Source organism: Astyanax mexicanus, chromosome 14 (assembly GCF_023375975.1).
Source record: "Astyanax mexicanus isolate ESR-SI-001 chromosome 14, AstMex3_surface, whole genome shotgun sequence".
Classification (NCBI taxonomy): Eukaryota; Metazoa; Chordata; class Actinopteri; order Characiformes; family Acestrorhamphidae; genus Astyanax; species Astyanax mexicanus.
Window position 1 is genome coordinate 1157015 of NC_064421.1, and position 24828 is coordinate 1181842.

Sequence of the window (24828 nt, forward strand, 5' to 3'; positions counted from 1 at the left end):
CACACAAACACTACCAGGCCTGCCCACTCGCCTTCAAAATAAAAGTCTCTTAACACAGAAACACTGCCCTGCCTGCCGCAGCTTAGGAATTTTATATTATTTGCCATGTTTTCTTAGTCTATATATTTTATACATTTTATGTTAAGATTATATTTTATTGATTCATAAGAATGGACTGGCTGCACCTTGTAATGTGTTTAGCAAACACATACTTGACTAGAACTGAGCAATTGTAATATTGTAATATTGTAATAATGTGAGCTATGTGGCTAAAATTATATAATAATTGTAAATGCTTCACTCTATGATTTAATAAACAGCATTAAGAGAAAATAAGGTCACAATGTGTTCATCCTCACTGTTGTGTTTGCAAAGCAGTCGCTTATAAATAAATCTGATATAATATTTTAAAAAGCTGTTTTTTTTTTACTTTAATTCATTTAAATGAACAAATTCAAACCCAGTAATAATCCTGTTTAGTTCATTTAAAGATCGGATTAAATCATAGTCAATATATATATATATATATATATATATATATATATATATAAACTTTTTATATATAAACTTTTCATCGTTAAAAAAAATAATGGTGACAAATTTAATTTCCAAATTGACAAAAAAATTACCAATTAATTAAATTTAATTTAATTATAATCTAATTTAAAACCAATATTAAAACGAATTAGTTTAACTGGTGTGGACTGATGCCTGTAGTGTGTACAGTATAACTTTTTTTTTAGTTCTTTATTTTTAAACATTGAATAAAAAATCTCGAGAGGTGCAATGTACAGTACAATAGGGAAAATAGAAAAAAACAGAGAACAATGGACTCTAAACAAAGCACATACAACAACAGTGTCAAGCTTTTGAGGTTTAAATCAGTAAATAAAGCTTCCTTTTTTCTATTCTGACAGGCATTTAAACCCTGTGTGTGAGTGTGTGTGAGTGTGTGATTGTATGACTCGTGTTTGTGTATAGTGTGTGTGAGTGTGTATATATATTTATCGGCGCACTGCCTCTAGCGGCGTGTCAGGGTATGGCAAAAATAGGGCCAGTCCGGGCTGCACCACTACAGAAAAGGGGGTGTAGCGTTAAATAAACATACATTTTAGTATAGAAATAAACAATAAAACGCGTAAACACCGGATTAATTGTATTATATTAGTTATAATAGTTATTAATGGCTGAATATGAGTTCATCACTGTGCATTATTAATATGCATGACTATTATGCAGTAATTCTCCCCCCCCGGCTAAGGGCGACAGTGGTGGGGTCGGGCAGTATTGAAGGCAGGGCAGCTGGGCGGCGGGTTGTTTTGCTGGGGCAGATCGCGGGGGCAGTTTTCGGGGTGAGCGGGGCAGATCCGGAGACTGGAGCGGTCAGATCAGCGTGTTTACCCCCGTGAGGAGGCGGCCATGGCTCTGTGCGGGAGTGTGGGGGCCGCGGCGCTGCCCAGCGAGCTGATCGTGCACATCTTCTCCTTCCTGCCGGAGCGGGACCGGCTGCGGGCCTCGGCGGTGTGCGCGCGCTGGCGCGAGTGCCTCTTCTACCCCGCGCTGTGGAGCGGCCTGAAGCTGCGCGCGCGCTCCGGGACCCCCGGCGCCACCGGGAGGCTCGAGTTCCTCATGCGGCGCTTCGGCGGCTTCGCCCGGGAGCTGCAGCTGGAGCTGGACGGCGCGGCCCAGGCCGGACACGGGGAGCCGGAGCTGGAGGAGCACTGGAGGGAGGAGGCGGCCTGCGGGTACCTGGAGCAGGTGCTGTGCGTGCTCGCGCACCTGCGCAACAACAGGTGAGAAATGTGTTTATATAACTCAGTAATCAATAGATAGATAAACATAGAGTATAATCAATAATCACTAGTAATAATACTGCATAGTGCGCAGTGATGCTAAAGGATGTAGCCTATAGCTGCACTATAACGGTACAGCACTGTGATGATTCACAATATGATACAATATCATCGATACTAAACCGATATACTAATACCGTGTCTCAATATTAATATAACAATGGTATAATAAACACTATAAAAGAGTATGATTTAAACAAGTAACATTCATAACATCAACAGTAGAGCACAGTGGTGATGATGACACAGTTACATATACTATACAATAGCATTGATACTAAACCAATATTGATATTAAAATGATCTAATGGAGTATAAAAGAGTACAATAAATAAACAATCATAACAATAACAGTACAGTACAGTGATAATGACACATAGTTAACTAACATAGCTATAGGCCGATAACTAACCTAGGTAGAGATGTCCCGATACAAAACAATATAATCGATAATAAACTGATATTATGTCTCAATATTCATAAAGAATATAAAGTATAATAAACAATTTACAATCATAAGATCAACAGTGGAGCACAGTGACTATATATACTAATACATCAATCCATCATCAATACTAAATATTGTCTCGTTATTGATATTAAAATGGTGTACTAGAGTAAAATTGTGTAAGTGTATAATAACAGTAGTGTATTATTGATTATTGTGCACTGTAAATTAGCTAGATAGCTATAGAAGTCACAATACAATACAGTAGGATTCAGGGTCATTGATGCTAAACTGATATTGATATTAAACTTATGTAATAAAAAGTATGATAAACATGTAACTTTCGTAACATTAACAGTAGGGCACAATGATGATGATTGTGCACTGTTAACTATCTAGATTGCTATCGTGTCACAATATTCAATATCAATACTAAACCAATATTGAATTGATATATAATGAGTATTGAAAATAATAAATATTTATAACATTAACAGTAGAGCACAATGATTACAATGATGATGATGATGCTCAGTTAACTAGCTAGATGGTGAGAGATGTTGGTATACAATACAATATTATCAATAATAAACCAATATTATGTCTCGATATTGATATTTAAATGGTATAATAAAGCGGAGCAGAGTGATAAAGGTGTACAATTAGCTAGATTTGTACAATCCCCATATATAGAAGTCACTATTGATCTAACCTAGCTGTAAAGTACGATACTGTCAATATTAAACCTATATTGATTAAGATGGGCTGTAATGATTGAACCCATTTGGGTAATCAATATTTAGAACTACAAACAAATATACTTGTACATGCACACCTGTGCAACAGGAGGTGAGATATAGTCCAGTAATAATTATAGAGTGTAATCAATAATCACCAATATCCATAACTACTGCATAGTGTGCAGTGACTCTGAAGGATTTAGCCGAACCATAACATTGGAGCACTATGATTCACAGTTAGTTAGATTGGTTTGCCAGCTAGAAATGTCACGATACAATACCACTGATATTACACCAATATTGAGTTTTGATATTGATATTAAAAATGTAGCCTATCTGGGTTTTTAGGAAGCCCAGCTATCAGGACATCCAACAGTTAGCGCATAATTTTTTTGTTTGTATTGTACACCAATACCCACATCCCTGTATCTCATAACTATAATTATTCTTAATACCAATCTCATTCATTCCCATACTCTATCATTTTAACTCATCCAAATCCTTAGCTATCCTCATATATCCCCCTCTGTAACTCTATACCCATATATCCCCTCTATAACTCAATCCCCATATATCATCCTCTATAACTCTATAACCATATATCCCCTCTATAACTCAATCCCCATATATCCCCTCTATAACTCAATCCCCATATATCATCCTCTATAACTCTATAACCATATATCCCCTCTATAACTCAATCCCCATATATCCCCCTCTATAACTCTATAACCATATATCGCCCTCTATAACTCTATAACCATATATCCCCTCTATAACTCAATCCCCATATATCCCCCTCTATAACTCTATAACCACATATCGCCCTCTATAACCATATATCGCCCTCTATAACTCTATCCCCATATATCCCCCTCTATAACTCTATCCCCATATATCCCCCTCTATTACTCTATAACCGTATATCCCCCTCTATAACTCTATCCCCATATATCCCCCTCTATAACTCTATAACCGTATATCCCCCTCTAAAACTCTATCCCCATATATCCCCTTCTATAATTCTATCCCCATATATCCCCCTCTATAACTCTTTCCCCATACATCCCCCTCTATAACTCTAACTCTATAACCGTATGTCCCCCTCTATAACTCTATCCCCATATATCCCCTTCTATAACTCTATAACCATATATCCCTATCTAAACCTCAATCCCCATATACCCCCCTCTATAACTCTATAACCATATATCCCCCTCTATAACTTTATCCCCATACATCCCCCTCTATAACTCTAACTCTATAACCGTATGTCCCCCTCTATAACTCTATCCCCATATATCCCCCTCTATAACTCTATCCCCATATATCCCCTTCTATAACTCTATAACCATATATCCCTATCTAAACCTCAATCCCCATATACCCCCCTCTATAACTCTATAACCATATATCCCCCTCTATAACTGTATCCCCATATACCCCCCTCTATAACTCTATAACCATCCAGCCACACTCTTCTCTATATGAATAGTTTATATCTCTGTACAGAGCTGTGAATGTAATGTGTTGGGAGCAGTGGTGATGGAGGGATGTGTTTATAATCACTGAGTTTATCCTCACAACACTCAGCATTAAATACAGTAATCAGCCCCTCCTACTCTACTCTACTCTACTGCTAAATAACCCCCACCTCACCCTAACTACAGGTCTCACCTGCCTACTGATAACACAGCAGAGGAAGAACTCCAGCTAAAGCTGTTATCATCGAGCTGAACCCGTTCAGAGTGGGGGTTTGTTTGAGAATAACTCATTTAGAGTGGGGGTTTGAGATGGTGAACTTGGTCAGAGTGGGGGTTTGTTTGAGATGGTGAACTTGGTCAGAGTGGGGGTTTGAGATGGTGAACTTGGTCAGAGTGGGGGTTTGAGATGGTGAACTTGGTCAGAGTGGGGGTTTGAGATGGTGAACTTGGTCAGAGTGGGGGTTTGTTTGAGATGGTGAACTTGGTCAGAGTGGGGGTTTGAGATGGTGAACTTGGTCATAGTGGGGGTTTGAGATAGTGAACTTGTTCAGAGTGGGGGTTTGTTTGAGATGGTGAACTTGGTCAGAGTGGGGGTTTGAGATGGTGAACTTGGTCAGAGTGGGGGTTTGAGATGGTGAACTTGGTCAGAGTGGGGGTTTGTTTGAGAGGAAATTGTTTACAGTGGGGGTTTAAGAAATTAATTGGCTGTGTGATTGTGTGCTTTATTAAAAAGCTAACAATCTAAAATGTGAAGAAAAAATATAAAAATCAAAACCTTAAATTTAAAAATACATATTTGCCAATATAATTTGCCCAATAAAAATAAATTCATAGGGCTCTGGTCTCTGCTCTGTGGAGAAACTGATAACGGCTGATATGGACGGTGGAGGACTGTCTGTGGTGGACGTGGGGGGAAGCTTCCCAGAGGAGAATCTTCAGAGATAACATTCACACTCCAGCTCCTGACCTTCACCTCCCTTTACTTCTCCTCCACACTGAAACAGTCTCAGTATTTCCAGCAGTTACTTTTCCCTGTGCTGATATTATTTTTTTATTTTCCCCAGAAATCAGTTTGCTTTAATAAAATGATTTATGTCCCATATAGAATAGCATAACTGGTTTTGAAATGGTTGTGTCGTTTGTCAAAAAATCAGGATTCTACCTTAAAAAAATATAGTTTGAAGTAGTGCTGTGCGATATGATGATGATAAATATCATGGGGACGATAGAAAAGTGTCTATCATCCTTCTATTGTCTCTATCGTTTCTACAGTAATATCATAATATATATCGTTATCGTGATATAAAAAAATTCATATCGTGATATGATTTTTTCCATATCGCCCAGCACTAGTTTGAAGTCAATATTCATCTGTTTTTCATTTTGAATTTTGTATAAACATTTTTAATTGGCTCTGGACTCTTATGGGTTACTCTCAACACTCTCAAAGCATATGGTGAGTTACTGTAATGTAATGGAATGTAATTAATCACAGTATAAGTGATGGTGATTAATCACATCACCCGTCTGAGGCTTTTTTTTTGCTGCTCTGCTGTTAAAAGGCCTGGATGAAGCCAGTCTGCCACAAACGCTGGAGCTGCAGCTTCTCTGAACCTTCAAACAATAGACCATAGAACCACAGAACCGCACAGAACGAGGGGAACCGGCTTCCTGAAGCTTCTCCTCCCCTCAGCAATGTGTTTAACTATAGAGGAAAATAGATTTTTATTGTTATGAAAACTAAAGGTGTGGATTTCAGTGTAAAAATCAATAGTGATTGCCTCTTTTGGTTAAGTTGTTTATATTTGTGTTTTAGACGCATTTAATGAAGGGGTTTGTGTTTTAGTCTGAATTAATATTTTTTATTAGTGTTTTTAACCCCTTTTCCAAAGTTTTTTTTTTTTTGGTTAAGTTGTTTTATCTGGTGCAGCTAGTAGGGGTGGGCGATATGGCCTTAAATAATATCACGATATTTCAGGGTATTTTTGTGATAACGATATACTTGGCGATATAGGAAAACTAAAATAATTAATTAATTTCAGGAATATAGTATAATAGTATAACAGTATAATCATAATGTGGCAAAATAAATAATATAGCATAAAATAATATAATGCAGCAAATAATATTGCAGAATATTTAGTGCATGCATATAAACTGCAAACTAAAACAATTATACAATAAATACACCTAAAGCTTCACAGTAAATAATAGACTACTTTTAAGACAGAACAGCCCTATTATCACGATATGGATTTTTAATATCATGATACTTCTGTGTCACGATATACTGTATATGATATAATATTGCCCACCCCTAGCAGCTAGGCTTCAGGCACATTTTAGTGCAATACCTGCTTTTGTTTCAGGTCCATTTACTGATGGGTCTCTGTGCTTTTAGGCCAATTCAGCTATATGGGTTTATGTTTGTAGGGCTGTATATATTTTAATGTGACATTTTGTTTTAGGCCAGTTTAATGAAGAGTTTGGGTTTTAAATTGATTTTTATTTTTTTGTAACATTACAAGTATGTTACATTTTTTGTAACATACTTTATTTATCCTTCGGGATAAATAAAGTACCTATCTATCTAAGCTCATTTTGTCAGTATGGGTTCCTGCTTTTTAGAGGTGGTCTAATTGTGAGACAAAAAAAACTACTCTACTACTAAAAATAGTATCCTTCTACTATTATTACTACTACTACTGTACTACTAATTGCTCTGTTGCTCTACTACACTCTACCTTAAATCTTTTGATCTACCTTACTGTGTTGCTCTACCTTGTTCTGTTGCTCTACTATACTCTACCTCAAATCTCAAACCTCTGTTGCTCTACCTTGATCTGCTGCTCTACCTTACTCAAATCTTTTGCTCTACCTCAATCAGTTGCTCTACCTTGCTCGGTTTTACTACACTACCTTAATCTGGTGCTCTACCTTGCCCTGTTTCTCTACTATACTCTACCTCAAATATTTTGCTCTACCTTGCTCTGTTGCTCTACTATATTCTACCTTAAATCTTTGGCTCTACCTTGAACTGCTGCTCTACCCTGCTCTGTTTTACTACACTCTACCTTAATCTGTTGCTCTACCTTGCTCTGTTGCTCTACCTTGCTCTGTTGCTCTACCTCACTCAAATCTTTTGCTCAAACTCGCTCTGGTGCTCTACCTTGCCCTGTTGTTCTACTATACTCTACCTCAAATATTTTGCTCTACCTTGCTCTGTTGCTCTACCTTGCTCTGTTGCTCTACCTCACTCAAATCTTTTGCTCTACCTCGCTCTGGTGCTCTACCTTGCCCTGTTGCTCTACTATACTCTACCTCAAATATTTTGCTCTACCTTGCTCTGTTGCTCTACCTTGTTCTGTTGCTCTACCTTGATCTGTTACTCTACTATACTCTACCTTAAATATTTTGCTCTACCTTGAACTGCTGCTCTACCTCGATCAGTTGCTCTAGCTTGCTCTGTTTTACTACACTCTACCTTAATCTGGTGCTCTACGTTGCTCTACCTTGCTCTGTTACTCTAATATACTCTACCTCAAATCTTTTGCTCTACCTTGATCTGTTCTACTACACTCTACCTCAAATATTTTGTTTTACCTCGCTCTGTTGCTCTACTTGGATCTGTTGCTGTACTACACTCTACCTTAAATATTTTGCTATATTTCACTCTGCTGCTCTACCTCCAGCCTAGTTCTATTACGGAGCAGTCTGCAGATAAAAGTACAGTTCTAATGAGTGCATTTGAATTATTTGTCTGTGTATATCAGCTCTTATTCTGATATTGTCTCTCTCTCTCTCTCTCTCTCTCTCTCTCTTTCTCTCTGTTTATCAGGAATCTGCAGAGGTTGAGTTTGTACGGGGACATGTGCATTTTTCAGGACGACAGCTTTCTGGACAGCTCTTACCTCAGCCAGATCGACCAGGGTGGCAAGAAAATTAAAGAGTAAGTCTCACGTGTTTCTGGATGTGTCTTTCCTTTACATAAAATATATCATTGTTTTCCCACATCACGAAACAAATCACTAAATCGAACTGCTGAATCTGCTCAGATATGTAATAATATTGACACCTGAGAAACACTTTGGATACACTCCATCTGCGTTACATGTGACCTGTTGGTATCGAACAGAAAGCACCGTTGTTTTATGTTAAATGTTGATACTAGAGGTGTGAAGAGATCTTGTGGCGCGAGATCTTGTAAGATTAAAACGTGACTATATTTCTCGCCAAGCTTGAACCTGTCTCGCGAGGAAAAAAAAGGAGCAGTTTAGTACAGACTTTTTTAGAGGGATCTGGCAACACAGTAGTGATAAGATCGATAAGGCGTCAGATCAGCTCTCAGCAGTAGAAGAAAATTCGGGGTTTTCGCACAGAAGATGCTCACTCTACTTTTAAGTCGTATGTTTGGCTGCATTTTGGCCTCCCACTTGAAACAATAAACACTGACCGACAAGACACAAACCATTTATAAGTACTGGAAGAAAATCGTGATGTACACTGCTGCTAATATTAGCACAATACAAAAACACTTACAGCACCACCACAGCTCTTTACTTAGACCAGCCGTGCCAGTAAAGATAAAAAGACAGACACCACTAACTGATACCTTTGGGCGTGGGCTGCAACGATTAGTCGATATAATCGACAATGTCGATTATTTACATTTGTCGACTACAAATTTCATTGTCAACTATTCGTTAATTTGTAACAGTACACAAAGTGCTGGGGACAAAAGCGCAATGGGAGATGATGGGTAAATGGCTCAATCATACAGTTTACATTCAACTTAGTCTGTCACAGATTACATATTTACTCACTAAATTTCAGTACTTTCCATGTTTAAACAACTAGACATTTAAATGCATTTTAAATCTCATGTTCAGCTGTTTCTATCATTTTTAGAGATAGAGAACATAGCAGAAATAATCGTTGACTAATCGACTAATCGACAAAATAATCAACAGATTAGTCGACTACCTAAATAATCATTACTTGCAGCCCTACTTTGGACCTCATCTTCCACAGTCAAGTGCTAGAGCCACAGCAATAACAATAACAAGAGACATAGGCGATGTGTAGGACCTAGAAAAGTTTTATTTTTATTTTTTATAGTCTTAATTTGCGAGAGAAACTGTTGTCTGAGTTTGCGTTATATATGATTTTATCAAATAAAACTCAATTTTTCAAGTCATTTTTGTAGTTTTCTTTAAAATATTAATAAAGAAAAATGGTCTTGTCTAGTTCCTGTGTCTCGTCACATCCCCAGTTGATGCTGTTTTCAGTTCATGCTCTTTATTCTGGATATAGTTTGTTGTGCGGCTCTAATTCAGAACAATAACCCACCCTCTCCGTCTCCGTCAGGATGCAGCAGCTGTTTGAGGAGATCCTGTCTAACAGCAGGCAGCTGAAGTGGCTCTCCTCGTCCTTCATGCTGGGTCTGGTGACTCCGTGCTCTTTGGCGACGCTCTCGAACCCCAGCGCTGAAACTCTGGAGCACCTCAGTCTGCTGGACGGTCAGCTGCCCAGCCTGGTGCCCACAGTCGAGCTTCAGCGCCTGGTGCACCTGCGCTCCCTCTCCATCGACTTCTGCGACTTCTCCTCTGAAATGTGCAGGCTGTTATCCGCCAGCGACCGCACGCCCCTACACCGCCTCTCTCTGCTGCTCAACGGCGCCGCCCTGGAGGCCAAACCGCTGGATGGAACGGCCACAGAAGATGACCTAAAGGTAAGTTCATTGGCTGGCATTTTGACTACTGAATTCTGACTACTGTTTTGCAATAGTTCTGGCTACTGATTACTAAATCAATTGGCTGCCATTCTGACTACCGATTGATCGACTACTATTCTGCCTATTGAGTGCTGATTGATTTTTAACTTATTGGTTGTTGATGCTAACGGACATTCTAAAAGTGCATCAAACAATGTTAGAAATGCCCTAAATCACAATCGTAATTGAGTGATTTAATCTTATTGATTTGTGTATTTAAATATTGCAATTATATAACTGTGTTCTGCGGCTAGGCGCTGGTGCGGCGCAGTGCTAACCTCCGCGTTTACCTGATGGCTCTGGACGTGTGCAGTCAGGACCTGCTGAGAGTGCTGAAGCCCAGTCTGCCTCTGGAGAGAATTCACCTTGACAGTTTCAGCACACTGGTGACCGACGGCGTCCTGGAGCTCATCTCTCAGCAGTACCACAAAACACTCTCACACTTTGTGCTGGTGAGGGACGACGGCGGGTTTCCTGACCTCAGCATGAACCGGAATGAAGATCCGCTGGTGCTGATGGCCTGGCGGTGTGTGCACCTCACCGTCCTGATCATCCACGGTGAGTTTATCCTTCCATTTTGCCCAACTTTACCTTAACAACTCTAGATTTTCTCCTCTCTCACCCTCTCTTTTATTCTCTGTTGGTCTCAGCCTCTTTTGGTCATTCCTGGTCTCTTTTGATCTTTCTGCCTCAGTCGGCCTTGCTCAATCTCTTAATCTTGGTCTCTTTGGCCTTTCTTGAGGTCTCTTCAGGTCTCTTTAGGCCTCTTTTGGCCTCTGCCTCTTTTGGCCTCTCTTGATTTCCGCCTCTTTTGGCCTCTCTTGATTTCCGCCTGATTTCCGCCAAAAGAGGCGGAAATCAAGAGAGGCCAAAAGAGGCGGAAATCAAGAGAGGCCTCTTTTGGTCATTCCTGATCTCCAACTTTCTGTCTCTTTTGATCTTTCTGTCTCAGTCGGCCTCGCTCAATCTCTTAACCTTGGTCTCTTTGGCCTCTCTTGATTTCCGCCTCTTTTGTCTCTGGCCTCTCTTGATTTCTGCCTCTTTTGGCCTCTCTTGATTTCCGCCTCTTTTGGCCTCTCTTGATTTCCGCCTCTCTTGATTTCCGCCTCTTTTGGCCTCTTTTGATTTCCGCCTCTTTTGGCCTCTCTTGATTTCCACCTCTTTTGGCCTCTCTTGATTTCCGCCTCTTTTGGCCTCTCTTGATTTCCGCCTCTTTTGGCCTCTCTTGATTTCCGCCTCTTTTGGCCTCTCATGATTTCCGCCTCTTTTGGCCTCTCTTGATTTCCGCCTCTTTTGGCCTCTCTTGATTTCCGCCTCTTTTGGCCTCGCCTCCATTAAAGATGGCGGCGCGCAGTAGTGCAGCGGCTTCTCACGCTCCTAGCGAACACCCTATTTTGAGCTGTTTTTACGTCGGTTCTGAACCCAACTTACAGCAGAACCGAACTTCTGAGGATTAAGGACAGTTTGGTCAGTAAAACAGCAACTATGGACAATAATATCCGAGCTACACTGGGCGAGCTGCAGCTCCTCCGCGCTCCGGATCGCTGCAGACAAAGGGCAAGAGGAGGAGGCTGTGCGAGCGGTGTCAGAAGAGAGGAAAACGCGCTGGGGTGCTAGCCAGGCTAAAGGCTAATGCTAACCGACCCCCGATTCCGTCGCTTTTCCTCTCTAACGTCTGCTCTTTGGATAACAAGCTGGACCTGCTGCGGCTGAGGATGAATGTTTCTGAGGAGATGAGGAACTGCGCTGTGATTTGTCTCACGGAAACCTGGCTGAACCAGACCATGCCGGACTCAGCCTTCCAGCTCGCCGGCCGGCAGCTCTTCCAAGCGGACCGCAGAGGCGACAGAACAGCTGACTGTGAAGTGTCGTCCCCACTATCTGCCTCGTGAGTTTTCGGCGGTGTTCGTGATTGCTGTTTACGTAGCACCGGATGCTAATGCTAACAACGCGCTGAAGGAGCTTTATGACAACATCAGCTCGCTTCAGAACAAGCATCCGGACGCGTTCTACGTGGTAGCGGGGGATTTTAACCACGTAGAACTGAAGAACACGCTGCCGAGGTTTTACCAACACGTGAACATTCCAACGCGAGGTAATAACACGCTGGACCTTGTTTACTCCTCTGTGAAAGACGCTTACAAAGCCTTCCCCCGCCCCCACCTCGGGCTATCGGACCACATCTCCATCATGCTGGTCCCCGCATACCACCCCCCACTGCGACACTCAAAACCCACACAGAAAACCATCACGGTGTGGCCCAGTGACGGTGCCGCTGTGCTGCAGGACTGCTTCGGCTGCACAGACTGGCAGGTCTTCAGGGAGGCTGCTGAGTGTGAGGGGGAGATGGATCTGGAGGAATACACATCTGCTGTTCTCGGGTACATCAGCAAGTGTGTGGAGGATGTCACTACTACCAAGACTGTGACTTGCTACCCGAACCAGAAGCCCTGGCTGAACGCAGAGGTGCGTTCCCTGCTGAAAGCCAGGGATGCTGCCTTCAGATCTGGAGACTCGGATGAACTCAGGAGGGCTAGAAGAGAGCTGACTGCTGGAGTTAAGAGGGCAAAAGCTGCATATGCTCAGAAAATCCAGGGACACTTTTCCTCCCAGGATCCACAGAGCATGTGGAGGGGCATCAAGTGCATCACGGACAACAAATCTAACGTTGCACAAAGCTCCAAAGACCCATCCCTGCCTGAGGCTCTCAACACGTTCTACGCCCGCTTTGAGAACCCTGACACACCCCCCCCAGCACCAGACTCCCACACTCACCAGGAGAGGAGCCCCTCAGCGTGACACCAGCAGAAGTAAGGAGGACGCTGAGGAGGATTAACCTCCGGAAAGCTGCCGGCCCGGACAACATCCCCGGACAGGTGCTAAAAGACTGCGCAGACCAGCTCTCGGACGTCCTGGCCGACATTTTCAACGCGTCCCTCATCCAGGCAGCTGTCCCCACTTGCCTGAAGACCGCCACCATCATCCCGGTCCCCAAGAGCTCCACAGTGACAGGTCTGAATGACTACCGGCCAGTAGCCCTCACTCCGATAGTCACAAAGTGCTTTGAAAGACTGGTTCAGACCCACATCAAAGCCACCATCCCAGCACTGTGGATCCACACCAGTACGCATACAGGAAGAACCGATCCACAGAGGATGCCATTTCCTCCGTGGTCCACACTGCCCTCACCCACCTGGAGCAGAAGGATTCCTACGTTCGGATGCTCTTTGTGGACTTCACATCTGCTTTCAACACCATGATTCCTCAGACACTGATAACCAAACTCTCCTCACTTGGACTGAGCTCTTCCCTGTGCAACTGGGTCCTAGACTTCCTGACCAACAGACCGCAGTCTGTGAGGATTCACAACATCTCCTCCCCCTCCATAATCCTCAGCACTGGCTCCCCTCAGGGCTGTGTGCTGAGCCCCCTCCTGTTCACACTGCTCACATATGACTGTTCATCTCTCCATCCAGGCTGTCATATTGTGAAGTTTGCGGACGACACGGCAGTGGTTGGATGCATCACGAACAGAGATGAGTCCAGCTACAGGCAGGAGGTGGAACACCTGGAGGATTGGTGCAGAGAAAACAACCTCTGCATCAATGTAAAAAAGACAAAGGAGATGATTGTGGACTTCAGAAGGGGCAAGCATGCCCACCTCCCCCTGCACATTGGAGGATCTGCGGTGGAAGTGGTCGACAGCTACAGGTACTTGGGTGTGCACCTGACCAGCAACCTCACCTGGAGCAACAACACTTCCACTCTGGTCAGGAAGGCACATCAGCGGCTCTACTTCCTCAGGAGGCTGAGACGAGCTGGACTCGGGAGCGTAGTCCTCACCTCCTTCTACAGATGTGTGGTGGAGAGCGTTGTGTGCTCCAGCATCAATGTGTGGCATGGAAGCTGCTCTGCTGCAGACAGGAAAGCACTGCAGAGGGTGGTGAAGCTGCACAGAGGATTGTTGGAGTTAGCTTCCCCAGCACCACAGACATTTACACCTCCAGGTGCAGGAAAAGGGCCACCTGCATCAGGAAGGATCCCACCCACCCAGCACACGCACTTTTTGTCCCACTCCCCTCAGGCCGGAGGCTGCGGAGCATTAAGTGCAAAACAACAAGACTCAAACAGCTTCATTCCGGAAGCTGTAAGACTCTTAAACTCCACTTAACAACACACTGCACTGACACCAAGGACAAATTACTGTTTACTGTTTACCATCATGGTCACTTTACTTGCACTGAGACACTTTATCTCCACTGCTCTAATTCACATTATCATGCTGCTATAGCACACTTGCACTCTGGAATTCATGTTGCTGAACCTTCTACTCTCTATTTATTTTTTTTATTCTTTGGGATATTTATCTATCTATTTTGTATATTCTATTTCTTTTATTGTATTCTTTTTTTATCTATATATCTATTAATAACAGCTCTTTGGGTGTAAAACTGGATCGTGAGATCACAATTTCGTTCCACCTCATGTACCACATGTGATGCGAATGACAATAAAATCTCCTTGAATCCTTGATTTCCGCCTCTTTTGGCCTCTCTTGATTTCCGTCTCTTTTGTCTCTTTGGCCTCTCTTGATTTCCGCCTCTTTTGTCTCTTTGGCCTCTCCTGATTTCTGCCTCTTTTGTCTCTTTGGCCTCTCTTGATTTCTGCCTCTTTTGGCCTCTCTTGATTTCTGCCTCTTTTGGCCTCTCTTGATTTCTGCCTCTTTTGGCCTCTCTTGATTTCCGCCTCTTTTGGCCTCTCTTGATTTCTGCCTCTTTTGGCCTCTCTTGATTTCCGCCTCTCTTGATTTCTGCCTCATTTTGTCTCTTTGTCCTCTCTTGATTTCTATCTCTTTGGGTCTCTTTGGCCTCTCTCAATCGCTCTCTTTCAGCTTTTCTCAATCTCATTCAAGCTGGGTCTTAATCTCAGTTTGTCTGTTTCGATGTCTTTCCACCTCTTAATATGTCTCTTTCAGCCTTTTTCTCTACCCCTCTTAAGAGCTCTTTGTCTTTGTCTTTGGTGTCTCTCATGATCTCTGCCTCTTTTGGTGTCTTTGGCTCATGTAGATTTTTGCCTCTATTGGTGTCTCAGGTTCTCTGCCTCCTCCAGCATGTCTCAATCTCTCTTTGTGTCTCCTGACCTCTCTAAATGTGTCTTTGTCATCACAGGATCTTTGCCTCTTTCAGCCTCTCTCAATCTCTTTTAACTGCTCTAAATTTTTCTCTTTTAAGCTGGGTCTCAATATGTCTGTCTTTGCCAATCTCTTTTTCTCTCTGAATATGAATATCTGAATATGGAACACGGATTAAAATGTGATCTTTAACCAGGTTCTATTTGCCACCTTACTAAACTCCTCCCCTTCCTCCCTTCTCTGCTGCAGGTTACACAGTGTGGTCCCACAACCTGGTGGCCATCTCTCGTCTGCGTGGCTCCAACCTGAAGGTTCTGACCGTGACGGAGGAGAGCATCGACTTCGACCCGGATCAGTCCGTGTTCATCGAGGGCGACCCGGTGCACAACCTGGTGAAGGAGGTCTCCCTCGGGCTGGGGCGGGTGTGGCACCCCTCCATGGACAGCAGTGTGATCCTGAGCGACCCCACCCAACACTTCCACCGCGAGATGCTGAGCTTCAGCGAGGGAGTTTAAACCCAGCAGGGCCTTTAGTTTATTTCTTTACTGTCCTCCGCACCTTATCCACCCTGTGCTGGATTATCTCACATTAACAGGCCCTGTCTCATTTTATATACTCCTCCTCCTTTATTTCTTTTTCTGTTTTCAGCTTTTTTTTGTTGTTTTTTTGTTTCTGTTTTCCTTTCCTTCCTTGTAGTGTGAATTTAATCCTTTTGTAAGTGCTGTGTTTAACCAGTATTAGCTCTATATTTATATCTATCTATATATCCTGCTTATCAATAGGAAAGTATAGCTGGGTATTGGTTTAGTAGCTAATTGATGAGTGGATGGTGGAGAGGGGCTTCTCTTTTCTTTTTTTGTTTGTTTATTTTCTTTTTTTTAACAGCGTGAGCTTAAAAAGGTTGTACAGAGTATTTTGCTTCATCTGCTCCTACGTTGGTTTCCTCTTACCGAGTGTGGAGTTACCTCAAAAACTGAAATCAGTTTCAGATCCATCTTGGCTCTCGTGATGACGACAAAATCCTGCTTGTTTCCGTTGACCTACAGGGAGACTAGTCTTCCGGCCCGAGAGAGAATGGGTGGAACTGATGGACGTTTAGCTACACCCTGCAGCCTTCCTCTTCGTTCCTCCCTTCCTAGTCGTTATTTGAAGATGGTGACGTTGACGTTGTCGATGTAATTGTTGATCTCGATGTTCGTTTAATGATGACCGTGTCGCTTGGGGCGAAGCTCCCACTCTTTATTGCTTTGTTTAAATTTTGTTTTTTTCCTTTTGACTTTGACGTGGACAAACTTCCGCTGGCAAACAGAAGATGAGCCAAGGTTTTTAGAACGGCACTCGAAACCTGTGCGCTGAACATCCAGCTAGTGGAGGGTTTTTATCTATTTAACGTTCACTCGGGTCTGTCTCAGGTAGGCACCAACACCACGATAAAAATGACGAGGATCATGATGATGATTATGATTAGGAGAAAGAGGAGGACTTGGGGGAAAGAGAATGGATGAGTGGATGAGTGAGAACAATCAGCTAGCTATTCTATTCTCTCAACTTGAAAGAACTTGCGGTGCCAAATCAAGGTCCAGAAAGGCAAGATATCGGACCCTGGGTTTTGTTTCCGACGGTCTGGGCGGGTTTTTTGCAGCTCGTATGCACCAGGATTTTGTTCCAACAGCCTGAGCTGCCCTGAGATCTTGTGCCGATTGCCTTGTCAGCTCTGTTTGCTCAGATTTTAACTTTTTTGAGCTGGTTCGCCGCCTATTTTAAGGAACGGTTGGGCTGAAAAGCACAAAACTGTGCAGGTATTCAGCTGTTTAGGTCCAGAATTGCCCACCCCTGCTTTCTGAAATTTCTGATTTCTGTTTCTCTTGAGTCACAGTTGCCTTGAAAACCCCCTCTCCTGTTTTTTCCCCATTTGTGCACACACACTTACACTTACACAGCTCTGGAATATGGATTCATGTACTCGTGGATTCATTTTACCTGTTAATATGAAGACCAGCAGTCATTCAGTGGTGCAGTTTCGTCATCGTCGCTACCGTCGCCACGCTCGTAGTCGCGGTGAACGAATATCCTCAGTGTTTCGCTCGGAGTACGCTCGCTCGCAATCCAGCTCACAGTATTTATTTCTTCTGCGGAGTGTTTTTTTTAGGAGGAGGGAGGCTGTTGATGATGTTGTTATTAATATAATAGTTTCTGTTGAATCCACCCTCCCACCCCCTACATATCTCAGGATTTATGACCCTTCCGGTACTTTTCCAGCGAAGGCGGTTTTGCCCAGGCTGTTTGTGGGGGACGCTCGGTGGGCAGGATTTGAGGAGGAGTGTTTTTTGATTTTTTTGGTTTTAACTTTTCTTTCTCTTTTTTTTCTTTGATGAAAATTTGAGAGCTCTTCCAAAAGAATGCGTCGGGTTTTTATTTTTCTAACTATCTATATCTCTATTTATATCTATCCTTCTCTCTCTCTCTCTCTCTCTATCTCTGGTGTCAGATGTTTGCTTTTACGTGGCGTATTCCTGTGCTCCTTTGCCATTTTATATAAAGCTTGTAGCGTAAAGCTTGTAGAGGAGAGACTGCGGTTGCCTGCTTTAGCGTTAGGAAAGTGAATGAATGTCGAACTACGGCCTTTTTTTAATGAGAAGTGGCACTTTTCCGTTGTTTTGCTCTGGAGATTCCCGATTCCCCACTTTGGAACCATGTTGTCCGTCTTTTTTCCATGCTTAGCATAGTGGTTTTGCTATATGGACGAGTATATCGAGTTTTGGGACACCTCTCTATCTAATTAAGGGTATTAAATTGAGTTTATATTGATTTTGTTGTATATGTAGTTGACTCTATTGTCTTTGGAGAGCATTGCTGTGAGGAATTGGACACTTTTGTGCACTCAGCCAAATAAGCGTCCCTATTTTAAACATATTGGATTGAGCATCATCAAGCTGTTGGTTTAGCTCAAGTTATCCGATTGCATTAGTTAGATGGGTGTCTCCAAACCCAAATTTGTCCAGATGTAGCGCTTCCGGCAGTGGGACTGTCCAGCAGGGTGGTTTTAGCGTGGTTTTTGGTTCTGTAGGAGTTGCTGCAGTTCGCTGTCTTTTAAGGTAATGGACAAGTTGGCGAAGCCGAACAAGGTAGCTACACACGACTATCCTTCCAGCAAAACCTGTTTTTATAGACTTAACTTTAAAAGAACCTCCATATGCAGGTGTTACAGGAGTTAGGGTTAGCGGTTAGCAATTAGCAATTAGCGATTAGCTTGCTAGCTTAGTTTCAGTAGGCTACAAATCAAATTTGCACCAAATTTGCACTAAATGTAATCAATCGGTGAACATATATTTGGTGTTTAGACAAGTTTACATCTGCAGTTATTCTATAAAACCTTAAAATCTGAAATACTTAACATACTTTACGCTTGGATGCAAAGGCGCTTGGATGTGAGCTACACTGATGTGGTTTTAGACTTTTGTAGTTGCGTTAAAATATATCAACAGCCATGACTGTATAGTATTGGTTCTCTATCGCCCCCTTGAGTACTGAGGGTTTTAACAATAAGGTGCACTTTTTTGTTTGTACAGCAGTTTGTACAATTTGTACAGCAAGATCATGCGTTTGCGTTCGCTGTACTTGTATTGTTAAAAAAATGGTTTCAGGCTTAAGTGTGACGTGCAATATAATGTATAATATAAAATGTACAGTACAATAGGAGTCTATGGGTGATGTCCAGTGTCGTTGCAGTAGATCTCTATAGATATTGACTGAGAGTGCGGTTAGCTTCCTAGCCTGCTAACTTCGTTTTAGTAGGCTACAAGTTGACAAATTTGCACCATACATTTGTTTTCAATCAGTCAACCAGTAAAGACGGGTCTACATTTAATATACACTGTAAGGGTAATAATATATACATATATAATAAAGTTCCCTTGACTTGACTGACTTCCATTGTACATGCTAGCTGCTAGCTACATTAGCTTCCTGCTAACAGAACTACAGAAGCAAACTTCTCGCACCAAATACGTCACCACTTCTTCGTCTCAACTATGCTTGAGCGAAAAGGTTGCAAAAAAAAAAAAAAAACGTGCAAATTTGATTTAGTACTGTTTGATCTTCTCCTTTTAATGCAAATCATGAAATGTGAGGAGGACAAAGCGATCGACCAATGAGCTAATGAGATCCAGGCGCTGAAGACCAGATCCTATAGATCCTGCATGTCAGGTGCCTCTCTCTTCTCTCTCCTCCAGGTGAGCTTATATCTGCAGTGTGTGCATGAGGATCGGAGATTATTTAAATAAAGAAATGCAGTATAATAATAATAATAAGTGCATGCCGACAGCGGGTTTCTGAGGTGGTTATTTTAAGAAAAGTCCCTGTTCTATTTTTAGTACACCAAAAAAAAAGGATCTAGATTGATGAGATTGTTCTATATTTGGAGGTTTATTATTGTATAGCGTAGCGTTGTTTGTGTTTTTGTCGATTTAAAGATGTAAGGATTGAGAGGAAGGGGGTGCGGGAGGACTAGCGGTGTTGGCGAGTCGTCGTTTCTTGGCGAGATTTGTGAACTGTTAATGCGTTCATGCTGTGCCTAAACCCAGAATAGCTTTCAATTTTTTTATTTTTAAGGCCACACACACACTCTTACACACTGTTACACACTTGCACACTGGTTTACACACATCCTCACACACTTTTGAAGCTGTTTTCACACTGAACGCGGCGTGAGCTGCCACTCGACACCGCTTGCCGATAGGCGTGAAGCTTGCTGGGTGCATGCAAAAGTGGGAGGAGCTCTTGAGAGAGCATCTGCATGTGTGTGTTTGTATTGAATAATTGAAGGTTAGCTGCTCTGTGATTGATTGATTGATTTAATTGGCTGCACAGGGTCTTTATAAGCGCGCCGGATTCTATAAACCCCTGTGCCTGCCACTGAGCTTCACACAGCGAAGATGCTAAAAATGTCTTTACTGTTGTCATAATAATAATTCGCTTTAATTACTGTGAATTAGTGTGAAAGCAGCTTTCGGCTATAGAGATATACTTGCTGTTTGATCATGCGTTTGCATTGCATTTTACCTGCGTTGCATTGTGAACGAAACAAATACTTCAAATAGTTGCGTACTAATGCGCTACATGTGCTGGGTTAACGTGTGTTAATGGAAGCCACCACTAGAGGCCGCCACCTGCCATAGCGGTGAATATGAACATCGTACAAACATCGTGAGTAGCCTTTCTTTCGTAACTTTGCAACCGATGCTTACTTGAGTGCTGCACTGCCACCTAGCATGTCTACGTCACGTTAATTATTTTACAAAAACGTAAAACATTACGGAAATCTGCCGTAAAGTCGTAGCTAACAGCAAGTATATCTCTATAAATCTATATATCCAGGCCCTAAAACACACGGCGTGTTTGTATATGTGTTTGTCTCCGGTTGATTGGGTCATCGTATCATGTCATCATGTCAGTATGTCGTTATGGGTTAGAGATAGCGATAGACGGGTGTTTAGCGTATTTAAAGCATCATTATGTGTTGTTTTTCTTCCTTTTCTTTTCCTGTTATTGTTATAATCATTATTCGGGTTTGTTTCGCTGTACTCTTGCGTTACTCGTCTGTGTGTATGTGTGTGTTACGTCGTTTTTTTGTTGTATACTTTGGTAAATAGTGTGTAACGTCAGAGCAGGAGGTGTGTGTTGCGTTCGGAGGCGTACCACTTTCTCAGCAGTGAACAGGAAACAGTCTTTCTCAGGGTTTCGTCGTCGGTTCAGAGGAGGAGGAGTCCAGTAGCTCAGGCCTCTAAACACGTATACGCTGACGTGATGCGGTCGTGATGTCATCGTTCTGTGGGCGGAGTCACGTGCCCGTATAAGGAGCTCCAGGTATATGACCTCATCGTTTTTTGTCCTGATTACCATTTCCAGTTTCGGTAGATTCTCTGAATTACGAGATTGTGTTTTATATAGCTATACTTGCTAAAGTGATTTTTTCTAAAATCAAGAATCAAAAATCGTGCAGCAACAGTTTCCACTTCTATAAAATGATTTAGCATTGCTGTGAGGGAGATTTGATTGCATTCTGCCTCTTAAAAGATACCTAATCTGTTCCAGTTGACCTTGCTTTATCCTACTAACATACATGGATTTACTACTGATTTCATATCAGCTGTCCCAGAATTCCTATATTTGTGCATCCCTTTTTTTACAATGAGGATACATTTTAGTTAACATTACTAATTACAGAACATCGTAACTAATTAATGGCAATTAATTAGTGTCAATTAATTATCGTTAAATTATGTAACTAATATCTAATTTCATTATTATTTACAACATTCTTAAGCATACAAATTTCGTAATGTTAAATAATGTCTTTACTACTGTTAAACACTCCTAATATTTCAATTCATTATTATTTACAACATTCTTAATCATTAAAAATGTATTTACTACGGTCAATTACTCCAAAATTAATTAATATGATTAAAAATGTTGGTAACACTTTACTACCGAACATCTCAACTAATTAATTTCTTTACTAGTGTCAATTAATAATCATTACTAAATGTTAATGATTAAGAATGTTGTAAATAATATAAATTAATTGAGAGACTAGTTACATAATTTAGTAATGTTTAAAAATATCTTTACTTAATGTCTAAAGCTAATTATTAATTGACAATAGTACTGTTAATGTGTTACCAAAATGTTTTTACATAGCCCTCCTTTGAAAGGTAAACAGTATTGACATTTTAGAGCAAAACTTGGATTATGCATATATTACACTTTTATACAACTAATTTAACTAATAAAGTGCTAAAATGCTAAAGTGCTAAAGCTACAAAGTTACCCAAAATAAAAATCTAAATTTACACAGGCAAAAGTTGTGTTTTATGTAATACAGTATCTAACATTTTTATAGCACTAGTAGCGTTAAGTTTAATTATAGTAAATAATCATGCTGTATATTAATTGTTTGCTATAAAAAAAAGCACTGTAACTTTGTAATTCAGAGAATCTGAGTTGGAAACTTGGGGACAGTATTTTTGGACGCATTTAACAAAAAACGAAACAAAAACTGTGTAGTCGAATCTCTCTCCTTATTTGGGCGTGTCTGGTGTGTGGGCGTGGCTCCGCCTGTGTCAATCGGCATTTCGGCGCTCATTTCGAGGTTGGTGAAAATACTTTTCCATACGAGACAAAATAAAACTCTGAAAAACGTACAAAAAAAGAAAGTCGTCACTGGAGTATTTAGTTTCTGTCAGCTGCCAAAGATCACGGTGATTCAACCTTAATAACCAACTTATATAATAACGAATAAGTGCCCGCATGCTGGCAGAGGGCGGGGCCAAAGCGTGGGCGGGGCCAGGCGTGGGCGGGGCCTCTAGATGCACTGCTACTACTGCTATTCTCGTACTACGGCTGCTGTTGGACGCTGGGTTTTGGACGTACGTGGAGGCCGCTTCGTGCTCCACAGCTGCGCTGTGGCGTGTTTTTTTGGGTCGCCACCAGATGATCTCTCGTTTCTAAATGCACCTGTTTCACTGTGAAGAGTGAATGTAATTTAAATATTGTAGAAAACCGAGGTTGGTTCTATCAGACCCTCGACTTTAAGCTGCTGCTATGAGACGTGTAAGGAACATTCCACTGGGGAGATAAAAACAAATACTCAAAATGGCCAAATGTCTGCATGAAATGACTTTATTTTTTTACTCTTTTATTCTTTCTCTCTTTTCCGGGGTGGGCGGGACTTTGTGGGCGGGGTTTAGGGATCCTAGATCATGAAATCTGGTCTTGAGATTAAATCTTAATGCAGGGATGACTTGATTAATTGATTGATTGATTGTATCTTGATTGTGGGAGGAGCTGAAGGTGTTTGATGGAGGTTTCGGAGCGAGACCAGTCGATTGTTACAGCTCTGTCGGATCCCAGGCGATTCTTCTTTTTTCCTCTTTATTTTTATTTTCTGTCATTTCTGTTGTTTTGGAAAACATTTGTATGCATTCACAATCCAGATCTCTGTGTCGTAGACTGAAGGAGAACACTGTACTGCAGTCGGGCTGCACTGAAGCCTGAGAAATCTCAGAAATGCTGGGAAAAAACCGTGGCCTGTAGAAAAGCTCAGCGAGCTTTCATAGATACCTTACTGCGCAATGACCTCACGCCAGCCGCCAGAGGCGGGAAAACACTGCGTACTCGTGTGTGTGTGTGTGTGTGTGTTTGTGTGTATTTACAGTGTGTGTATGTATATATACAGTCTCATGCAAAAAAACAAAAAAAAAAACATGAGCATCAGCAGCCGGAGTCTGAGCGAGAGAGAAAAAGAGAGAGAGCACAGCACACCATCTCTCTCTTAGATCGCTACAAGCTTCTATTAGCTGATGTATCAGAGCTAGGGATGCGGCGCTTTCCTCCGAGAGGCGGAGCCTTAATTTTAAATGTATGGGAGGAGGCTTAAAATGCTTAAAAGTCGAAAAATGTGAAATTTAGGTCAAAACTTAAGCACTTTTAAATCACTATTTAAATCATTTTGTCGACTTGATCCATAATCTATATTTTACTGAATTTAACACATTGTAAATAAAAAATAAATCATAGTATATTTATTGTGCATTTATTTCATTTGCACGTCTTGCATTCATGCGTCAATAAACTAGTAAAAAAAAAGTTAAATTCAGTAAATAACGATTATGTAATAAAAAAACGTGCATTTCAAATATTAAGTGTGTTTTTGCATGAGACGTGTTACACATCGCTGTCTGAGCAAACCTCGTATCTCCTTTTCTACTGTATCGTGTCCGAATTTCATGATTTAGAATGGACCAATAATAGAAAAAAGTTCAGAAATTAATTCTGGACTTAATTCTTTTTGCATTGACTTCCATTTAAATGTGAGAAAGTTAAGTATGGTGCTTTTTTTATTTTATTTATTCATTTTTATATTTTTTTTCTCCCATTTCCCCCCCCCCCCTCCCCCCTTCTGCAACGTTTTTTTTTTTTTTTTTTTTTTTTTTTTTTGGAGATACAAGGTTTTGCTTTATTCAAATGTATATATTCAGTATTATATAGATGCATAAACACACACACACTCGTGCGCAAAAGCTCGTCGCTTACAGAGAGAGAGTGTGACCTCCGCAAGACTGGAGAGACCAAACGAGTTTATTTTTGGTTACATTTTTGGTCGATTAACAGTCAGTAGCGGTCCACTGTCATAGGTCAATCACACAGTGTTGGACACTGGCTCCGCCTCCCGTTTCCCTGACTACCGTTTCCCCGCCTCTTCCCGGTTGGCTCGCATTATTATTATTATTACAACAAAGTCCGAAACTATGCAAGTGGAATGCATACGATTCAGTGGCGCTTTACTCTTTTATTATTATTATTATTATTCTCTCTCTCTCTCTCTGTATCTCTCTT

At 41.5% G+C, this 24828-nt stretch overlaps 1 protein-coding gene across 1 annotated transcript; it reads left to right on the forward strand.

Annotated features, from left to right (window-relative positions):
* Window positions 1-1149: 1149 nt before the first annotated feature.
* On the forward strand, window positions 1150-17810 carry LOC103029572 (F-box only protein 33). The gene is made up of 5 exons (XM_022664744.2): window positions 1150-1793; window positions 8364-8474; window positions 9893-10256; window positions 10553-10856; window positions 15679-17810. The coding sequence occupies exons 1-5, from the start codon at window positions 1420-1422 to the stop codon at window positions 15942-15944; spliced, it is 1419 nt and encodes a 472-aa protein (XP_022520465.2). The 5' UTR covers window positions 1150-1419; the 3' UTR covers window positions 15945-17810.
* Window positions 17811-24828: the final 7018 nt, after the last annotated feature.

Bases quoted from the DNA above. Each gene is read 5' to 3' on its own strand.
- LOC103029572 (XM_022664744.2), top strand. From the start codon at position 1,420: ATGGCTCTGTGCGGGAGTGTGGGGGCCGCGGCGCTGCCCAGCGAGCTG. The intron at 8,475-9,892 runs GTAAGTCTCACG...CGTCTCCGTCAG, and splicing joins GGTGGCAAGAAAATTAAAGA to GATGCAGCAGCTGTTTGAGG. The intron at 10,857-15,678 runs GTGAGTTTATCC...TCTCTGCTGCAG, and splicing joins CACCGTCCTGATCATCCACG to GTTACACAGTGTGGTCCCAC.